Genomic DNA, 19,486 nt, shown 5'->3' with positions numbered 1-19,486 from the left:
ATTGGTCTAATGCGCAAGGGAAAAGACCAACGTTCTAGACAAGGCTGGAAAGGGAGGGAAAAGGATAAACCTATGTATTGGGTTGATTTGACGAAATTGCCTCGATGTCTTGATTTCTTGCCTTATACATACTAATACTCACCCGGATGCTACCCAGTATGTATTACATAGACGACATCTAAGAATGATATTCATGAATACCTTTGTCTCTTCTTCTCACCTCATCAACGCATCACCTCACGCTTTACTCACACCTTGCTCACAGTGACCCTTACTCACTCACATCTCACTCATGCCTCCAACCTTACATCTTATACCTCACACACCTCGCCTCACACACTCTCTCTCTCTTGCATTGATAGACATTGAACATTGACATTCGGAGAAAAAAGGATTACTAGGAACCAGGGTACTTCAAAGTTTGTTTTTATTGAACACAGATCAAATTACCGGTCGGATACCTTCTCGACCACCTGCCAAAGTGTTTAACCAATACCAATCCTGGTCTGTATCCGCTTTTCAACAGTTAAATGGGCACATTGGGTCACGATGATTTGTTCTACCAATTCAAGCCATTTGGGAGTTCTTTGGTCCAGTACCTACCTACCTACCTACCTACCTACCCACCTACTCCGTAATATTTGACAAAGTCTTTCATTTCATTCGTTGATCCACTGCATAAACTGGTCTTCGGTATGAACGATGAGAATGATACCTACTAGGACGGACTGGTGGACTGATATAAATGTTTAAAATGCTACCCGGTACTCACTCACCTCTCCTTTCGCCAGACTTAAGATTATTTATCATGATTTCTTATTTCCCTTGTTCAAAAGTAGGCAGTCTTCCGTGTACCTCGCACAGTTTGATAGCTTTTCTTTTTTCTTATTCATTGTTCATTATTTTTCTGCTTACCTAGGTACTCACACTCAAATTACCCGTTCATTCGATCTACCTCCCTAGGGACCTAGCTAGCACTTAGTACCTTGTTCATTAACCGTTCGGAGTATTCTACTCCAACTCTCTTCCAACTTCTTCCCCAGCAGCCGACATCTTCTCAAACCTCTTCTCGCTCTCACCAACAAAGAGGGCGAAAGGAAGAAAAGAACTGTGTTGGACCGGTCAATGGTCATCAGTCTCAGTGCGGTCATTCACCAACAGCTTCAATTATCTTCATTTCGGCATTACTTATTCACTAAATAATTTAATTGGTCGGTATAATCGCCGTTGTGTCTCTGTTTGGCACTGCCGCACTGCAGACGCACGTTCACCAGTCCACTACATTCACTACTACATACAGAAAGTCTCTCCTATTTTCCTATCGACCAACCCAGATGATCAAGAAGGATCTATCCAACAATTGAGTATTAAAGATTCATTCAGGAAAAGTCTGGTTGTAATTTGGATTTGTCTGGTCATACCTTTATAAAAGATACGAAGAAAGAGATCATTCGTTCCGCCCATTCGAAGAGATTGAGGCAACTTCATTCATATCAATTATAATACAAGACATCCGGATACAAAAAGATTGATTGGAAAGCATTGGTAGGAAAGAATTGAATCACTCTTAGGGTGAGAAGGTCGTTTTCGACAGATCTTCAAATCTTGGAGTAAAAGGTCTTGAATCAGTATGGCAACGATCTCTACATCGCAAGCCCATACCAGCTTGACACCACCAAGTAGTTCTCACGGTCAAGATTCTTGGAATTATTCTGTGCCAGTAGAGGTAAAAAATTTAATCTTATGGTTACCTTCGGCTTTTTTTAGAGTTGTTATGCTAATTAAACTTTCCTTCAGCCGACCTCACCTTCTGCCGTCACCGACTATCATAATCATAATCGACAAATTTCCCAAACCAACGGTTACCCATTGCGTCCAAGTACCGAAACCTTTGGTCCTCGCCTCGATCATAACCATTTGGCTCCAGCTCGCGCAAATGAATTAAATCGACAGAATAGTGATATCAGCGATACTCCTAGTGCTCCTGATAGTTTATCGGATTCATATGGAAATAACAAAGGCGGTCGAAGTATGGATTCTGGGGGGAAGAAAGGTATGAACGGTGGCACGTATGAAATGGATGACGTGGAACATTCCAGGTGGATTCACAGAGATAAATTGGCCCGAATTGAGAATGAGGAACTACAAGCAGCTGGTATACCGATACCTCGTCCAAGAACAGGAAGTAAATCTAGTCGACGGGATCGTAGTCAAGATGCCAGTAACGCCATTCGAAGTGAGGGACAAAAAAGGCAGAAGATGGGCGCGAATGGAGATGGAGAAGGTAATCCTTGGGACTTGCGATTACCTGAAGAGTCTGCTGGAGATTTAGGTACGAAAGGTATATCGAAAATACCAATATCGAAAACGAGTCCCTTACCAATACCGATCGATTACCTTGAACGAGATACACCTATAGCTCGAAAAACAAGCAACAATTGGTATGATGAGGAGGACCCATTGTCATTCAAGCAAGCAAGAAGTCGGAGTCATAGTGTCAAAAGTTCACTTATACTTGATGATGCTACACCGTCTTCTTCAACTGTTCCAATGCCTACTCCCGCTAGGGTATCACCTACACCTACTCGTGCATCACCATCCGAACGATCTCCTGCCAAGAAAGCACCAGGACGGAAAGGATCTATTGGCGCAAATGCTGCACTTCCCGGAGGTAGACAAACATCGGCACAAAGACAAAAACAAAAGCCTAGTGGAACAAATGCGCCAGATATACGACCAAAGACTCGTTCAGGTGACATAATTAATACATCAAAACGACCTGAAGGTGACCCACCTTGGCTGGCTACTATGTACAAACCTGACCCTCGATTACCTCCCGATCAACAAGTAATTCCGACTCATGCGAAACGTATGCAACAAGAACAATGGGAGAAGGAGGGTAAATATGGAAATGTTTATGACACAGATTTTAGGCCATTAAATCAACAGGAATACAGACCACGCCCTGATTCATTTTCTCCACCACCAGAAGGACCAGATGGACCAGAGGAACCAAAGTCGGAAGAACAAGCTCCAGAATGGCCATTAAGTGGTCCACAATCTCCATCACCAGTTTCTCCAGTATCACCTATTTCCGCCATGACTCCTAAATCACCTACATTAAGTACGGGTCGAAGATCACCAGTGGAAAGAGCATCAAGTTATAGCACAATGCCAAAGATCGCAACTGGAAAACCGCAGGGTGTTAATATTCCAGACCCTAAACCACCAATTCGTGTTCAAGATTCTCCTGAGTCGAGCAAAGGTTGCGGTTGTTGCGTCATCATGTAATTTTTTGAGAACGGATGTGGAATTCGTTCTTTTCACCAATACGGAGTTTTTTCCCTTTTTCTTTTCTGTGTAAATTGGGCTAAGCATGCAAGCAAGCAAGTTTAATGGCGTTTGGGGAGTTGATGGATTCATACTTGACTTGAAGACTAGGTCTGAGCGATCGCCAATTTTTTTTTTTCATTTCATTCATTCGTGGATAAACACATCATCAAAGAAATTCATAATTACTTGTTGAAACTTTTCCCTCTGCATTAATTGTTTATTGAGATCCGAGATTTGTGCTGGGCACGCGACACAACATTAAATTTCATTGATGTGGTAGTGGGGGAGGAGGAAGAATCAGATTAAGATGGCGGGTGAGGGGGAAAGGAGGAGGGATGAAGAGAAGAAAGGATTGATGACGAATTTTATGAATTTTCCACACACTCTCACAGAGCAAATTTCCTAATAATTCTATCTTTGTTTTGTGCCGTCAGGGGTGGCTTGACTCTTTTTGTGTTTTTTGTTTTGATTCCCCAAAGCGATTTTCAAAGATGCGACATTGGGTGGCTAGGTGGAGGATGCATGGGCACGAGGGAAGATTCTGATGGTAGATGTGAAGGAGAGTGGGCGGAAGTGTTGCAGTTTGGATTGAAGGGGAAATTTTGACGGTGAGGGACGGAAGGGGGCTTGAGGGAGAGAATGGATAATTTCGAACCGATTGCTACCTTATGCTCGGTATTGCTTCTAGGATCCAGGGCGGCTACAGTTACAACTATCGTAAATACGAATGCGAATGTGAGCGATATTTTTCCATCTTTGTACTGTGGCGGTTGGAGATCAGGGTCAAGCAGGCAGTTTGATTGGGGTTAAAAGGAAGGATGAAAGTAGAGGGAGAGAGGGATAGGGTAATGCGAAAAGAACAGGGGAGGCAGGGGGTCAGGAAGGAGTGGGAGTGGGAACATACATGCTAGGTACTAGACAGCGAGTAGATGAGTACCTAGTATGAATATAAAAAATATTGAGAAATTGAGATATCCTCTTCATTCATGTACACACCCATGTTGATCTGTGTTGCTCAAGTGAGTAGCAGTAAGCAATATAGTCGAGGAGCTCCATAATGCAACACTAATTGAAAACTTTCATATCGATACAAAGAAACGGGAAAGTTCTTGTGTTGTGCTTGAGCCGCGAGAAACTTCTGAGTGGGTGGATGTGTAGATGAGTTCATAGACGTATGTTGTCTTGGTCTGGTTGAGGTAAAGGAGTGGTGCGCAGTGTCTGTGTGCTGTGAGTGTAGATGCAAAAGGTTTTCATGATTTCGGGAGGAAGAAGGGAGTGCGAGGTTACAAGTCTCGGGTAGAGATAGATAGAGTCTGATTTAGTTGAGCATCGATGTGGAGGTTGGAGATGAAAGTCTGCAATCTATTTTGTTTCGAGGAAGAGATCTGGGGTTTGGGGTTTTGCGGGGGCTACGGGGATGAGGCGCTGTTGGTTGATGTCTGGGAGGTTTTGGTGTGTTATTGTACGGGGGAGCGGGGGTCGTGATAGGGATTTTGATCGCATGGAAATGAAATCTTCGTTTGTTAGTATATCACTGCGTCTAAGTAAGTTTAACTGAGTTCATTTCAGAGAAATTTTGTTGCTTGATTTTAAATCGGGTCAAGGTTCGAGAGTCACAATTGATTGGCATGAATGGGATTTTTGCTTACATATGAATGTGTTTTTGAGTTTATTTTTTTGGTGTTTGGGTTTTTGGGTTTTTGGGTTGATAGTTGAGAGAGCGACAGAAGAAATAAGGAAACCTGTATCCGATGAATGACAAAGGAAACAATGAAAATCTATTTCAACAAATGAGAATTTATAAAGGAACGTGGGTAGCTAGACCAGCTCAGCCATTTTTTTTACTCGTTTTCTCACCTATCTTCGATTTTCTAGCAGCGAGACCAGCTCAGCTACTTCTCTCTTCTCTCCGACCTCTCACCGAATTTCTCACTTCCGGATCCGTTAACCCACAATTGCAGAGCAATCATGCATTAACATCACCATCGATGATTCTTTGAATGAGCTGGAAGAGTTCATTTGCCTTGATCTGCAAATCTCCCTTTCCAGTCCATCGATCCGGATGCCATCTCAGCCTCTCCTTCTTCATCATCTTCTCATCGAAAACTCCGCTTCCTCTAAGCGTTAATTCGACTTCGTGATGACACACCCCGAGAATCTCTCCCTGCACACAGTTGTTTCGCGCACACCCGTGTTTCTTGAGTCGAGGAAATTCTCGCGTGTTATCCGTGATGAATGCCGCTGCCGAAGCAGAGAATTCATCGAATGCGTTCCCGTAGGTCGCCCGGTCCGAGGTACTCCATTGCTTGGCATATTCCCACTGGGTCATGCTTTCGAAATGTTTCTTTTCCTTGCGAGCTTCCTCTTCGGCTTCGCGGCGAGCTTCTTGACGGTGTTTCTTCTCGGCCGCTCGCTGGGCTTTCTCGGCTTGTTTTGTTTGCTTGGCGGTCTTGGGCTGAGTGCTTCCTTGGAAGAATTGAGGGTTTCCGGATGGAGTCCCGGGGCTGGATCGATGGGTTCGGGATCTTCTGGGTGGGGATTCCTGATACCATGTCTCTTCGCGGGAGTGGGATTGGGCTTGATCGTAAGCTTCGCGGGCGGCGCGGGCCTCGGCTTGACGATCGGCGTTGGAGAGATTGGCGCGGCGGGCGCGTTCTTCGCTTGTCAAGAGCTCCGAGGTCCAGGGTCCGGATCGGGAGTGGGTCGAGGGTCGTTGTTGCTGGGTTCGTTGGTTCATCTCTTCTTCTTCATCTATCGGCGAGTGGCTCCAGAATCTGGAAGTCATTCTGGCGGTTGCTGGGTTGTCTGGTTGAAGTATGGATTTCGTTGTGTTTGAAGTACTTTGAAGAGCTGGAAAGATGTGGTAAGTATTGTAGTAAGTAAAGGACTATGGAACTGATGAGAATAAGTATGAGTAGAGATTATGTTCATATATATACGGCAGCAAGTGGGATTGTTCAATTTTAGTTCAGACGTATTGATAGTTATTCCAGGAGGAAGTCGAGGATTAACAATAGCATTGTTCAGAAATTCCTTTGTGGGGGTGAAATCCATTGTACCGAAGTCTTTTGTCGATGAAGTTTCCTTGTTAGAGACTGAAATCTCTTTGTTGGGTCCGGGTTACGACGAGGACAATGCCAGAACAAAGGTCCAGGGCGAGCTCCAAGAGGGGTCCCAGGGTACCAAGACAAGTCAATTCAGACCGCGCTGGTCTGGCCCTGAGCCACCTCTCACTGCTGATACTGACCAATTACCGAACCACAATTCGGAAGCGTTATAGTCTCGCAATCGACACCTTGTACGGCAGTGAAGTATACGCTAGACTACAGCCTCAGTGTCTAGCTCAGATACAGTCTACCCTATTTTTAAACATGGTTTTTGTTGCATGCCTGCAATCTTATACCCCATAATAGACCAGATCCGAATTCCCCACACTTTTAATACGCACGAGAAAACCACACCACTCAGAGTAAGCCTGGATATTTTTGGGGCTAATCTTCTTTATCTAACAAGAAGAGAGCCTATGTTTATCCCCAGACTTTACGATTGATGGGATTATGTGGTCAAGTCTGCTTAGCCGTCTCATTAAAGGCAATTGGAAGGAGAATTGTTGAATTTGGGTAAACAAAGGGGGATTACAGGTATTACTATACAATCCAATCATGAGCAGATTGTTAGTGATGGCGACCCGGACATTATTTCGCATTTCCGACGAGGTATGAAATTTGGAAGGCTATGAAAGCTTTCGAGCAAAACCTTTTGGATCGATGGTAGTCTGGAATCCTTGATCGGGGGAGTAGAACGAAGAGATCTAAATCCGATGGTAATCATGCCATGGGGGGCGGGGGGAATGTGTATATTCAAAATTACAAGCCAAATGCAATCAGCGCTCATAACATTGAAGAAAAAATAGTTGACAATCTGGCCCACTACTGGGATAAGTGGCGCAAAATAACAATGACTATATTCAAGAAGCCGGAATCGACAATTTCACGAATTACAAAAATGAAATATACGATAACCGAATGAACTACTACTTGATAATTTCACTAACTAAACAACCTCTCTATTAATATCAATCAATCAAAAAGCTTTTAAAAATACTACACAATATTATCTAAAAATATAAGTTGCTACTAAAGATAGAAAGATTCTATATCGGAATACCTCCAAAACATATATTGTTATTACCAAACTCCCTAATTGAGGTATTCCACGAGTGACTTGAAGGATTCGGGTTGTCGGACCCTTTGAGGACTGGGCAATACTAAGGGCCTTAGGATTAGAGTTGATATGGGTAGATGAGAATGAACCAATACTTGACGAACGTGGTTTTGAGAAAGTAGGTGAGATATCTAACGACGTCGATATTTGGATTGAAAGGTGAGTAAGTGCCTGTACTCGATATACATACGTGAGACAATCCAAGGTCATATGTTGAGAGACATGATGTCAGCCTTGCATTAGCTGCCACGATGTGGAATCGGTGGTAGTCTCATGTTTTCATTTTGATAGTGATAGTACTTACATGCTTAATAGATATCTTGTTTTACGATGTCAATTTACTATAATTCTAGGCCAGCAGCTATCTAGTGATATTGCCTTGCTTCCTACTGTTAGCCGATCCTTATATAGCGGGGCACTTGTAGTTGTTTTGAATTTACTTTTATTGGATTCTTCTTGGTAGACTTGGGCTCTCCAGTAAGCTTACCTTGAGAGTGAAGTGAACTTTGAGGTCAGACTATCAAGTTCATAGTCATGCAATGAAAGCAATCTTACCATGTAGCTATAAAGGATTCCTGTGGAGTTGATATCGATTCACAGCTTGCTTACTCTTTCGGGTATGGCATTGGAGTTTGGCTCTCGTCAAGGTTAAAAGAGAGAAATAAGAAAGATAAAAGTGAAAGACATCATAATTCTAAGACTATTGCAACAAGTGTCGCCCTAGCAATCTTTCAGCCAAATGGTTCCGTTGATTTTTCGAAATCTCAAACAACTCAGCTGTAGCTATTTCACTGCAAGTTTGACACAGATAGGTCACAGCAGAACGTTTTCATTGTTTCAGATTTGCCTTGATTGCAGGAAGAAATATCCATCCGTCAAATATTAAAGAATTGAAATGACAAATCCTATCCTATCTCCTCCTCGCTTTTATCTTCCGCATTCCAGCTTTTTCAACCACTCATTCTTGTGGTGACTACAATTCAACTTGACCACCCCATAAGCGCTCGTAAAACTGAGTCCTGAAGCTCGTCGGCTTCTCGCTACCGATGGCGATGGTAATCTTTTCTGCGAGATCGCTCCAGAAATCGCAGCTCGCCGCGGCCACCTGATCATCGGATCCAAGAGAGTAGAATGGGTGTCTAGGATTGGAATACTGCAGACCAACCCTCAGTGCGTTTGTCAACACTTCACCGTCGTCAGTTGTTACTTCCCATGTGAGTGCCTGGCCCTGGGCGAGATAGTTTGGATCACCAGTCAGTGCATGACCAGCAAAGTACTGTTGGTATCTCGAAGCTAAAGGCACCCATATGTTCTCGAGGATTTGGGAGATCCAGTCAGGGAGCCGAGGAATTATCTGTTTGATAAGGCCAGCGACGTCGACCTCCTTGTTCCAAATTATAGGAAGCAAATCAGTACCGTGTTGAGCCGGTGGAATTTCGTACCGCATGGCATAGACTTTAGAGTTCTTCTTGTATGCCTGGAAAATCTGATAGTTATTACAAACGAAGGTTGAGTCGCGTAACACTGCCCTGAGACGCCTCTGTTGGTCATCATTGTATGTACTAGAGGGGTATTTGTCCTCGATTTTCTGCCTCACTTCTGCTAGTTTATCGCCCGGGAAGGCGAGAGTGACAAATTCTGTGAACTGGGCTGCGGTTTTAATGTCCTTGTCGGCGAAGAGCCTTGCCTCGTCGTACACGTGAGAAATTATTAGAGATTCGGTGCTAATGTGTTTGCCTATTCATGATTAGTGATGTTCTATCAGTAAATTGAAAAATCATAGGAGAGGATGAAAGCAGTTGCGTAGAAATTTGTGTACCTTGCTTGAATAAATTCGCTGGGAGGTCTGGCACCAGATCCCCATCAACAGCGGGTCCGAATGGAAACAATCCCAAACTCAAGCGTTGATTGACAACATTTTGATTAGCTACCTTCAGAGTCTCTGTATCGGCTTTTCTTAAGCACTCGAGAGCATCTTCGTCAGCGCACTTTGCTTCCGTTGTGAAGTTGAAGAAAGTTTCTTGCAAAACACCTGCTCGATCATACGACCACTGAAATGCCGGACTCCAGATGGCGGCCCTTTGGAAAAGAGATGTCCTCTTGGCACCACCATAGGCAACGAGGTGGTGGAGAATTGATCCTCCACCAGCAGAACTCCCCCAGGCACTGACAGCGTTTTTGTCGCCATTGACTTGACCAATGTATTTTTGAACCCAGTCCAAAAGCAGACGTTGATCATGTAGACCTGCATTAGGCTGAGCATTCTGTTCCATGTAAGAGCCACCCAAGAAGCCAAATGCTCCGAGTCGGTAATTTCCCGTCACCCAGATGACAGCATTATCGGTAGTTCTGCGAATACCTGTTCCGTCATATGCAGAGTAAGGTCCTTCTTGTGTATTGAATGTCGTATTTTTCCCACCGAATATGTAGGCTCCACCGTAGATGTAGACAATAACAGGGAGCTTTTCGTCACTCTTCTCCTCCAAAACCCAAAGGGGGACGTAGATATCGAGGAAAAGACAGTCTTCACTTTGGGTATCTTCTGGTGGAGGCTCAATAGTAGCGTTTGAATTTTTAGGAGGAGGAAAAGCTTGGATACAGTGGGCGCCGACACTGTTGTCTTGAATTTCCTTGTTGTTCTTGATGGCATCAGGATATTGAGGAGCTGCAAAGCGGAGTGGGCCAACAGGGGGTTTAGCGAATCGGACGTTTGAAAATCGAACAGTCTGGTTGTGCCAAGGCGTCAGTGAGAACAAAACTCAGCCGGATAAAGAGAGGGGAATGCATGAGTAATACAACAATCACTGACCTCTCCGTCGTCTCCGTAGAGTTCCCCCCTATATGTACCCCATGGGAGGGTCAATGTTGGAAGATCAGCTTTGGAGTAATATGACTTCCTATGTTTGGCATTGATGGTCCAGAAAAGAGCATTAAAAATAAGGAACAGGAAAGATTTGTAAAACATCTTGAGATTATGTATTGAGTTTGAGTTAGCACTCAAACTTTGACCCGTGATATAGCAAGCAAGCAGTTCTACAGCTTGGTTCTTATAGGATTGTATGGAGTGAACGTGCCTGGAGCTGGAAACATATGATGGAAAGATCGGCCCGTTGCACGCTCCCGTATCTCTTCTATTCTCACTAGCCGTATCACTACAACAGAACTGTCCGACTGCTTTCTCAAGTCTACAACTACAAGGTACTGTAATCATTCGAGATGGGAGTAGCCATGCAGATACGGCCAACTCTCTATAGCTATGGCATCTTGTGAGATGATTCGTTAGCTGCACCCCTTTTCACGTCACGTCATCCCATAAATGGCTTGAATATACAGCACAATATTCATCAAATCCATGTTATGATGATTTTACATAAATCTTCCGAATGTAACGAAGAGGTAAGTATGGCTAGGGCATGGTAGGGAAGTCTCCGAAACAAATCTGATATCGATCGAAGACGTAGACATGCATTAGTTTTGCATATGTAAAATTCGATAGTGTGTGCTATCTAGCTGCTAAGGGAAGGGATCTACAAGATTATGTCGCAAAGTGCGGGGCTGATCTTGCCGGAAAAGCAATCCAAGAACCGATAAAATCCTTGTACGCGCAGATCAAAAGGACTTGGCGATGTTGTGTAATGTACTATATAGAGTCTTTTTGAGGCAAATGGTGATAAAATTCAACTTTTTAGTGTAGATCGCTAGTTTTCAGTACGTATTACGAGGGCCTATTTTTATTGAATTCCGGGTCCGTGCACTCGCGCAAAACAAGAAGTCATTAATAATATTATTCTATAAACTATAAAAGTATATAAACTTATTCTTGAAAACTATAAAGACAACAACTTTTATAATTAAAGAATATTCTAGGAATAACCTCATTTTAATTTAGATTACGAGATTTATATAATAGATTATCTTCAATGAATAACATAATACTATACAGATTTATATATGAGATTGTTATTTTTTAAAGATTAATATTCTCGCTTATAGAAAGCTAGTATTCTTTAGAAACTGACTCTCGTATATAATCGTATAATTATATAATCGTATAATCGCTTTGAAACTAAGCATTTGATTGGTCTATAGAGTTAAAAATCTATATAAACTAAACTTTTTTTTTTAGGAAAAAAATCATTTGAATAATTTTGTGAACCAATTAAATGATTGGATTGTACGATGGTAAGATCTTACGATTGTGTAATTGTAAAATTATGTACTAAAAACTAGTGATCTGCACTAAAAAGTTGAGTTTTGTTTTTATTTGTTCCAAAAAGACGTCATATTTAACGGCATCAAATTCAAATGATTCAAATTATTCCGAAGCACACAACTTTAGAGGTTGGACTACGATACTTGTAAGGTTGCGACTACGATGCTTCGTCTATATTGTCACCAGCTGGGAATTCGCATAGACCGTGTGAATACGTGGTAGAAATCTTGTTCGGGGTATTGATAGGCCAATCCTGTGATTATGCTGGGAACAAATGACAAATGGGAGAGTAATGGTGACGCCGCTCACACTTGCATGTCATTTTTGCACTAACTCTTACAGCAAGCTCTCGATATCTTTCCGATTGTCAATGTGAATTTTATCTAAGGAGCTAGCTAACCACAGGAAGAAGCAAGCCTTACAAAGGCCCTGCTATAGGACTAGCTATGAATGACTTAAGGCCATTCATTCAGCCTTTCTTCACACAAGCATTCCAGCTATGTACACCGATATGAGCCTATAAACCCCTCCTCAGCAAAAAATTCGATCGTTTATCGACCACGGGTTGGAGTTAGACTAATGTCCCTCGAGCCGGTACATAATGTTTCCTATAATGCTCGTGATTAGGCTCAAAGTTCTTGACGCAGGAGAGAGTACCTACGTGTTAAGGTACATTAGTTGCTAAAGTTTTAGACATTTTCGGATGCCGATGCAAGACGTGGAGGAAGTGATTCTACCAATTTATATCAGTTCAACACTTCTCAAGGTATGCGGAGTCTGACTCTGAGTGGGTTTGATCATATATTCTCCACTAGTAGAAGACAATTCACAGTAGACGAGGCGTATTTAACGAATTCTAAGAAATAAATTGTTGGTTTGAGAAGGATACGGAAGACGTAGCACCCACGGTTTCGTAGGTCCTAAATGTCTATATTGTATTCTATCTAAAGAGCTAGCTAAGTTATTGGAAGTTGTAGGTCTTATATAGACGTTAAAAGAGGAGCTAGTCTCTTCTGCTCTCGCTTGAGGCTACTGTATCCCACATTCGCTAAAGACTGCAATACAGTAGCTAATGAATTGAAGCTATTCACTAGATCCTAATGATCAGTGTTCATACAAATATAATACTAAATTCTTCTTTAAAATAACTTTTCTATTTTTTAAGTAAATATTTTAATAAAGATAAGTTGATTATAATGAATGAATTGACTTCCGCTGCCGTAACATTAAAGAATGCTGCGTCGAAGGCATATAGATGGTGTTTGAGAGAGTAGCCCTCTTTAGTAGCCGAGAAGTTTTTCCGACTGCTAGCATTGGAATGGTAGAATGAATCCGCATTATATCGGTCTTTCATCAGGGAGTAAGCATCTTCGAGATCGTCAGTGGAATTTCAAGCAGATCCAATTCCAAAAACTAAACCATGCTGAGATCACTTACTACTCCCATCTTTAAGAGGTCCCAGAACTTCGATGTTGAAGTAGCATCACCTGGGAAGCGGAATGCTAGGCTGACAATAGTTACAGGGTCATGGAATAGGTTACCCATGGAAGGCATGATGACCAACGAGAGATCTGACAATTAAACTTACTCTGTCGGCGTTCTGAAGCGAAGATTTCTGTTACCTATTTTGCCGTCTTGTATTTGCCAAGGACTGTACTAAAAAACTATTAGAGTCATCTCCATTTTAACAGAAAACCTCCATATCTTTATGGTGCGAGTACTCTTCATTTGAGTGCTTACAATATGCTGCTACTTGCAATGTCCTAGTACTTATACTGCACTTATCACAAAATTCCTAAAATCAAGTTTCCATATCGTCATGAGTAAGGACTAGCGGCTACGTCCCCTTGCTAAACCCCGAGAGTACAAATCATTTCACCTTATTAGTCTAGTGCTCACTACAGCTTCAATGCCCGCATTTGAAATATCGCAGTTTTATCTTGCTAGTATCGAATAGTTTATGTTTATTTAAAGAACTCTTCCCCTCCCATTGATCACTCAGCACTCTATTTCAATTTATACGTAGCGACAATGGTTCTCAAACTTTATGGCTCTACCATGTCCACATCCAGCGTTTTGGTCACAATTCTCGAGAAGCAGCTGCCATACGAACTGATCTTTGTTGACATTGCAAAGGGGGAGCAGAAAACCAACGTTTTCAAGAAGCTACAGCCTTTTAGAAAAGTGCCTATATTAGATAATGATGGGTTTTTCATGTTTGAAAGCAGAGCTATCTGCAGATATCTTACCAAGTAATTTTTTTTGCAATCATATATTTATATATACAGGAGTTTTTCTAATATTTTCTGTTACAAAGTATCCTTCCGGGAGAAGACTGATCCCGGAGGACGATGAGAATGCCTTTGCTCGCTTTGAAGAGGCTTCTTCTATCGAGCAAAACTATTTCGCTGTAACAGCTGAGACAATAGGAACCGAGCTTATCATCAAACCGGGGATACATTGCCGCTTGTCGCAGTGTTGATTCTATTATTATTTTTGTTTTAACTAACCGCAAACTGTGTAGAATGAAAGGGCTGGGTCTCCCTGACGAAGGTTAGAGCTGCACAAGCCGAATCCGACGTCGATACAGTGCTTGCTTTCTACGACGGGATTTTGTCTAAGCAGAAACACATTGCTGGAGACGGATTGACTTTGGCTAATCTGTTTCATCTACCTAACGGCGCAGCGTTCAAGGCAGGTAAATGGAGGGAGATATTCGCGAAGTACCTGAATGCACATAAGTGGTTCTAGGGATTACAGGAGAGCGAGATGTGGTTGACCGCTGCCTCAAAGGCAAAAACAGTGGCATGAGATGTAGCGCTTTTTTCAGTCTATGAAATTGAAAAAGCCACCCGTATACTATAGGGTTAAAACCTCAAATAACATCTTTCTTCAAATTTAATATCAGATTCTAGCCTATAAACCAGCTCCTATTTTTCCTTCGTTGGCCGGAAGCGACGTTGGTGCTGCTTTTTGGATCGTGGTAGAGATGCTCCGTAGTCAACATTGTTGTGCATAACAACAATAGATGCTATTGGTATGTACTCGTTACTTTTTAGCTCGAAAGAACATGACAGCAGGGGCATGCTTTATGCTCATGATTCAAACCGAGGCGAAGGTTCTGGATTTAATCTCATGGGGACGAGGTACGTGACTGCTCATGTTCTCAGTTGTGGCAGTTGTTATACATTGCAAAAAAGTCTCTCAGTGAGAATCAGGGAGTTCATACATCAAGTGCCGTAGATAAATCTCTGTTCGAAACATATGCTGGCCGGTTGGTATGTTGCAGTGTGTAGGTCCCATTGCTCTGAGATCAGCCAACTCGCCATATCTCTCATTCTTTGCACCATGAAGTTGGTAGCCAGCATCAAGCTCGTAGCTTATACAGAGAAATCATCATGAAAGCATTTATGAAGCTAATCACTCTTTACTTTACATACCAGCATTCATAATCTTTCAAACTCTGGCTTTTAGGCGTCGTATAGATCTAGTTCCAGCTGTAGATATGAACAAACAGCTACTCACATTCCGCTCTCTTTCATAAGGAATAACAATGCCTTGAATCAGGACATTAAATAGTTCAGTGTCAAAGACCATACGTATGAAATGCATATATCAACTATTCTTTGAGATCCACAAGAACACAGCCACTCTCCTGATTTTAGCCGTTCAACTAGTTATCCTGGCATCAAAATATTCCACAAGATAGCTTCAATCCCCTACTATTTCTTGTTCCAGGAGTATTCTCAACCTTTAGCATGACAAGAAAATGATATCGTACCTCCCAGAGTAGCTTAGCTATTGTAATAAACTACTAGAAGACATTCGACGATAAAATTTCAAGTCCTAGCAACATTCCTATTCACAAGTACACCGAAATCTTCTGATATCTGCAATTATAGAACAAAACAACTGCCTCTATTCTAACCATGATAGTCTAAATCCTGACAAAGCTCGATGGAACCCCATATAATTATCTATAGCCCCTTGAGCCATACACCCTTCACTTCCTTTCACTATCTAAACTTATATCCCAGAATTTTAGATTCTACTCAAGTTGTAGCTATTCCGATCCCTTCAAACCCCGCCGAGATTTATTCAAAACGCACAAAATTATAAAGAAAGAACCTCTCAAGATCTTTCAAAATCAGGCACTGCACCTCAAGATCAACATTACGGACAAGTTCTGTATAACTCTTAACACTCCAGCTCTCGACGAGATATATTCATGATCCTGAAAGCTAGTAATATTGTACTATTCGAAGCCTTTCAATACCCAAAAACAACTCTCAAAGATCCAACTTTTGACTCAACACAAAGTCCTTCCTAGCAGTACTGCACCCGACGAGATAGTTTAAAACTGCACAATCTCTTAATCCAGAACAATTCTCTTCTAAAAACAGCTGTCGAATTGTCCCCAAAACCAGGAATTCAACTCCATAAACACCTCTAGATATAACAAGAGATGAGATGCTGCATAGTTCAAATTCAGATACAACACACACATTAAACTACACATCAGACAATAACTGCACAAAATTCACCCCTACACTAAGAATCCCGCACTAAAATACCGCACTAAAATTTCCAAGCTAATTCCCCCTCGAGGGGTAGTTCGCTAAGAAACTAGCATATCAATCAAAACTTCCTCCCACAATTTTCAATTCCAAACAACCACCTCCCTCACCCATCAACGACCATCCCACCCAGCCCAACCCAAACAAAAACAAATCTCTTTCAACTACCCTTTCTTCAATAGATAAACCACCATGGCAAAGGACAAGGCAAAGGAAAAGGAATACAAGACCCGAGCCGCAAAGCGCCGGGCCGAGTGTCGCGAAAAGGGTCTTCCCCTCCCACCTCCCAGAACCGTTTTTCTAGCTCCTAGATTTATGGTTATGCTCACTGCCAAGGAGAAGCGTGTTTATACTGAGAAGTATAAGTGTGAGTTTTCCTTCCATGTTTCCTTGAGTATACAAGACTCAAAAACTAACGTCCAACTATCTACACAGGGACCATGGCCATGCAAAATTTCAAGGTCGGCCGTACTTGGCGAAAAGTTCTCGAACAATACGCCAAGTTCCCATTAGCTCATTTGGATCGCGAGTTGTATGGCAACTAGGGTTCGATCACAGATAGACTCTCTATCAATCGAGACCAACTTGATGATATGGAGGGAGAGCAAGATGATCGTGCTGCTAAGTTGTTGACGGTGTGTTTGATTAGTACTAACACCGAAGAGATCTTGACTAACAATCAACTAGCACGTTGCCGATAAGGCAAATGCCAACTAAGAGAAACCCGATTCGCAACTTGCTGCTTTGGTATGTACACTTGCTAGTAAATTTGGTGGGGAAAGACATCTAACGATTAGACTAGGACTAGACATGCGACAAATGCGACATGCGACAAATGACAAATGCGGCAAACGAAGCGGTACGAACTCTTATGATGGCACGATTAAATGGATGGTTGGGTAGTTTTTAGGCATGCCCTACTTGGGTACTTTATTGTGATTTTGCGGGAGTTCTGGCGCGTGGATACCCGATTTGATAGTACAATACAACACAATACATCCTGAAAACAAACTTTACAAGTGAAGACATGAGATTCTTTATACATACCACGAATCAGTGCTCATGACACTAAATTCTTTCGTCCCTCTCTAGCATTCCGTCCTCTACAAGCTCTGTATTTCCCTCCGTCCAACTTCTCCTTGTCCTTGATCCCATTACCTTACACAGTACCCTCAATCTCATTGACTCAAACAGTTACATCCTTCTTCTTATCAGCATGCAACATAGGAATCGTAATTTGATATTTCCCCTGCATATAACACAAGCCCCTCCACTCTTTCTTCCTTCCCTTCACTTTATCCACTTCCTCTCCAAACCCAATCTTCATCACCTTCCCAAAAACCAACGTATGATCCCCAACATCAATAAACCCACTGTTTTCACGATTCCTCAGAATCTCACATTGAAACGTCTGTCTAATACCTCTGGTGGTTACATCTGCAACTGCACCGGGAGAATACACCAACTTGTGATCCTCGGGAAGCATAGGTCCACCACGAGAAAAATGATTGGCAAGTTGAGCACCGGATGTGTTGGCTTCTAATAGGTGGATGTGAAACCATCTTTCGGGTGTATCTTTTGCGGATGATGATGCTAACCCGATGGGGTATAATGCTTTTAGCGCATCGAGTGTTCGGGAAGGACGCTTGATGTTGAACGTGATGATAGGTTCTGGTGAGAGAGTAAGTGTTGTAAAAGAGGATAACGTCATAGCTGCTGCTGCTATTGAAGGTTCTCCAGACTTGGGATGAAGGTTTGGAGTGGTAAGGATTACGACGGAATGCGGTACATGGCGCATTACTTGACGGACATCTAAGGCGAGTTGATTGAGTACTGGGGACTTGTTGGAGGCTTCTAATGGAGTATCTATAGGTGTATTTGTTGATTCAATGGCGCTGATTGGTTTTAAAGGAGAAGGATTGGACAAGCTGCTGCTTTTTCTTGATTGCTGATGAATACATTTTGAAAATGCATTATGTCGAGAAGAATGAGTGTGATCTAGAAGATTCAACCCAGGACATCAGTAAAGGAAATATACAAGGAATTAAAAGCAAACGAGAAGAATACTATACATTTCTTAGAAGTCTTTTCCAGTGAACTCCATCTCCAAAATAATTCATGAAAGCCTCCCATAACAGAAGATTGATTTGTATAAAGCAAACTCTGCGAATTCCTAGTAGATATCATCTTTCCCAAATCCTACAAAGCTATAGCCCTTTCTAAACCAATGGATTAAAAATCAAATCCGATTCCGTCGTCAATTGAGTCAAAAATATATTCAGATATGCAAGGCACTGTGAATCCACACAAAGTCCCACAAGGCTGAAAATTATATTCACATCGTCATTGGTCTATCCTGCACACCGTAGAAAAGTTATCAGAAAACAAATCTAGATGCAAGCCTCGTCAATGCGACGAGGAACGCGATATTGTGTACGAATCCAATTAAACCTCTCAACACCTTAAGCAAGAGGAGCTTCTTCCTCTCGTCAATACTATTCGGCCATATCTTCATCCGTCCAATCACGTCGAAACCATGTCCCTCCCATCCCTCACCTTCCGCCGCACCTCCTCCATTACCTCCAATGCCCTCCCCATAAACTCCACCCTCACCCACCAAATTCGACATGCCACTCTTCTAAAACGTCCTATTCGACCATATACCTTCACACAACTCGTTACTTTATCCGACGGCTCAACCTACCTCACGCGATCCACATCTCCAGCGCCCATTTACCGCAGTACAAAAGATACACGAAATCATCCTTTATGGCAGCCCTCTTTAGATTCATTAAGGAATGTTGAGAATGATGAAGCGGGACGTTTGAGTGCATTCAGAGAGAGGTTCGGAAGGGGATGGGATGGAGAGGCGGAGAAGTCGGATGGAGAGGGAAAATTGGCAAAGGATGGAGAGAGTGCGAAGGCTGAAGAGAGTGCGAAGGCTGAAGAGAGTGCGAAGGCTGATGGAGGGGCAGAGAGTAAGAAGGGAGATTCAATGGATAGTTTGATGGATTTGATTAGTGGAGGAGCTCAAAGGGATAGTGCTAGTATGAAGGGAACTGTCAGGACGAAGAGTGGAAAGGAGAAGAAATAAATGGGTGGCTTGAATTGAGGGGTTGAGTGAGGGGCGGAGTGAGAG

General features: G+C 42.5%; 6 protein-coding genes across 6 annotated transcripts; 3 read left to right on the top strand and 3 right to left on the bottom strand.

Annotated features, from left to right (window-relative positions):
* The first annotated feature begins 60 nt into the window (after positions 1–60).
* On the top strand, positions 61–3,648 carry EAF01_006926 (uncharacterized protein). Its single transcript, XM_038915180.1, has 2 exons — positions 61–1,726; positions 1,798–3,648. Exons 1-2 carry the CDS (start codon positions 1,631–1,633, stop codon positions 3,289–3,291), a joined length of 1,590 nt encoding a protein of 529 aa, XP_038768818.1. The 5' UTR covers positions 61–1,630; the 3' UTR covers positions 3,292–3,648.
* Positions 3,649–5,299: 1,651 nt separating this feature from the next.
* EAF01_006925 (uncharacterized protein) lies at positions 5,300–6,118 on the bottom strand (the record flags this gene model as incomplete). Its single annotated transcript, XM_038915179.1, has 1 exon — positions 5,300–6,118. One exon carries the CDS (start codon positions 6,116–6,118, stop codon positions 5,300–5,302), a length of 819 nt encoding a protein of 272 aa, XP_038768817.1.
* Positions 6,119–8,530: 2,412 nt separating this feature from the next.
* Positions 8,531–10,522, bottom strand: EAF01_006924 (uncharacterized protein; the record flags this gene model as incomplete). Its single annotated transcript, XM_038915178.1, has 3 exons — positions 8,531–9,294; positions 9,377–10,283; positions 10,367–10,522. 3 exons carry the CDS (start codon positions 10,520–10,522, stop codon positions 8,531–8,533), a joined length of 1,827 nt encoding a protein of 608 aa, XP_038768816.1.
* Positions 10,523–16,539: 6,017 nt separating this feature from the next.
* On the top strand, positions 16,540–17,064 carry EAF01_006923 (uncharacterized protein; the record flags this gene model as incomplete). Its single annotated transcript, XM_038915177.1, has 4 exons — positions 16,540–16,714; positions 16,783–16,879; positions 16,910–16,982; positions 17,035–17,064. The coding sequence occupies 4 exons, from the start codon at positions 16,540–16,542 to the stop codon at positions 17,062–17,064; spliced, it is 375 nt and encodes a 124-aa protein (XP_038768815.1).
* A 469-nt stretch (positions 17,065–17,533) lies between these two features.
* Positions 17,534–18,534, bottom strand: EAF01_006922 (uncharacterized protein; the record flags this gene model as incomplete). Its single annotated transcript, XM_038915176.1, has 2 exons — positions 17,534–18,345; positions 18,447–18,534. 2 exons carry the CDS (start codon positions 18,532–18,534, stop codon positions 17,534–17,536), a joined length of 900 nt encoding a protein of 299 aa, XP_038768814.1.
* Positions 18,535–18,883: 349 nt separating this feature from the next.
* Positions 18,884–19,441, top strand: EAF01_006921 (uncharacterized protein; the record flags this gene model as incomplete). Its single annotated transcript, XM_038915175.1, has 1 exon — positions 18,884–19,441. One exon carries the CDS (start codon positions 18,884–18,886, stop codon positions 19,439–19,441), a length of 558 nt encoding a protein of 185 aa, XP_038768813.1.
* Between the last annotated feature and the right edge of the window lie 45 nt (positions 19,442–19,486).

The sequence above is a fragment of the Botrytis porri genome (assembly GCF_014898465.1).
Source record: "Botrytis porri strain MUCL 3234 chromosome Unknown BPOR_009, whole genome shotgun sequence".
NCBI lineage: Eukaryota > Fungi > Ascomycota > Leotiomycetes > Helotiales > Sclerotiniaceae > Botrytis > Botrytis porri.
Note: the sequence above shows the minus strand (reverse complement) of the source record. Positions and strands in the feature narration are given on the sequence as shown.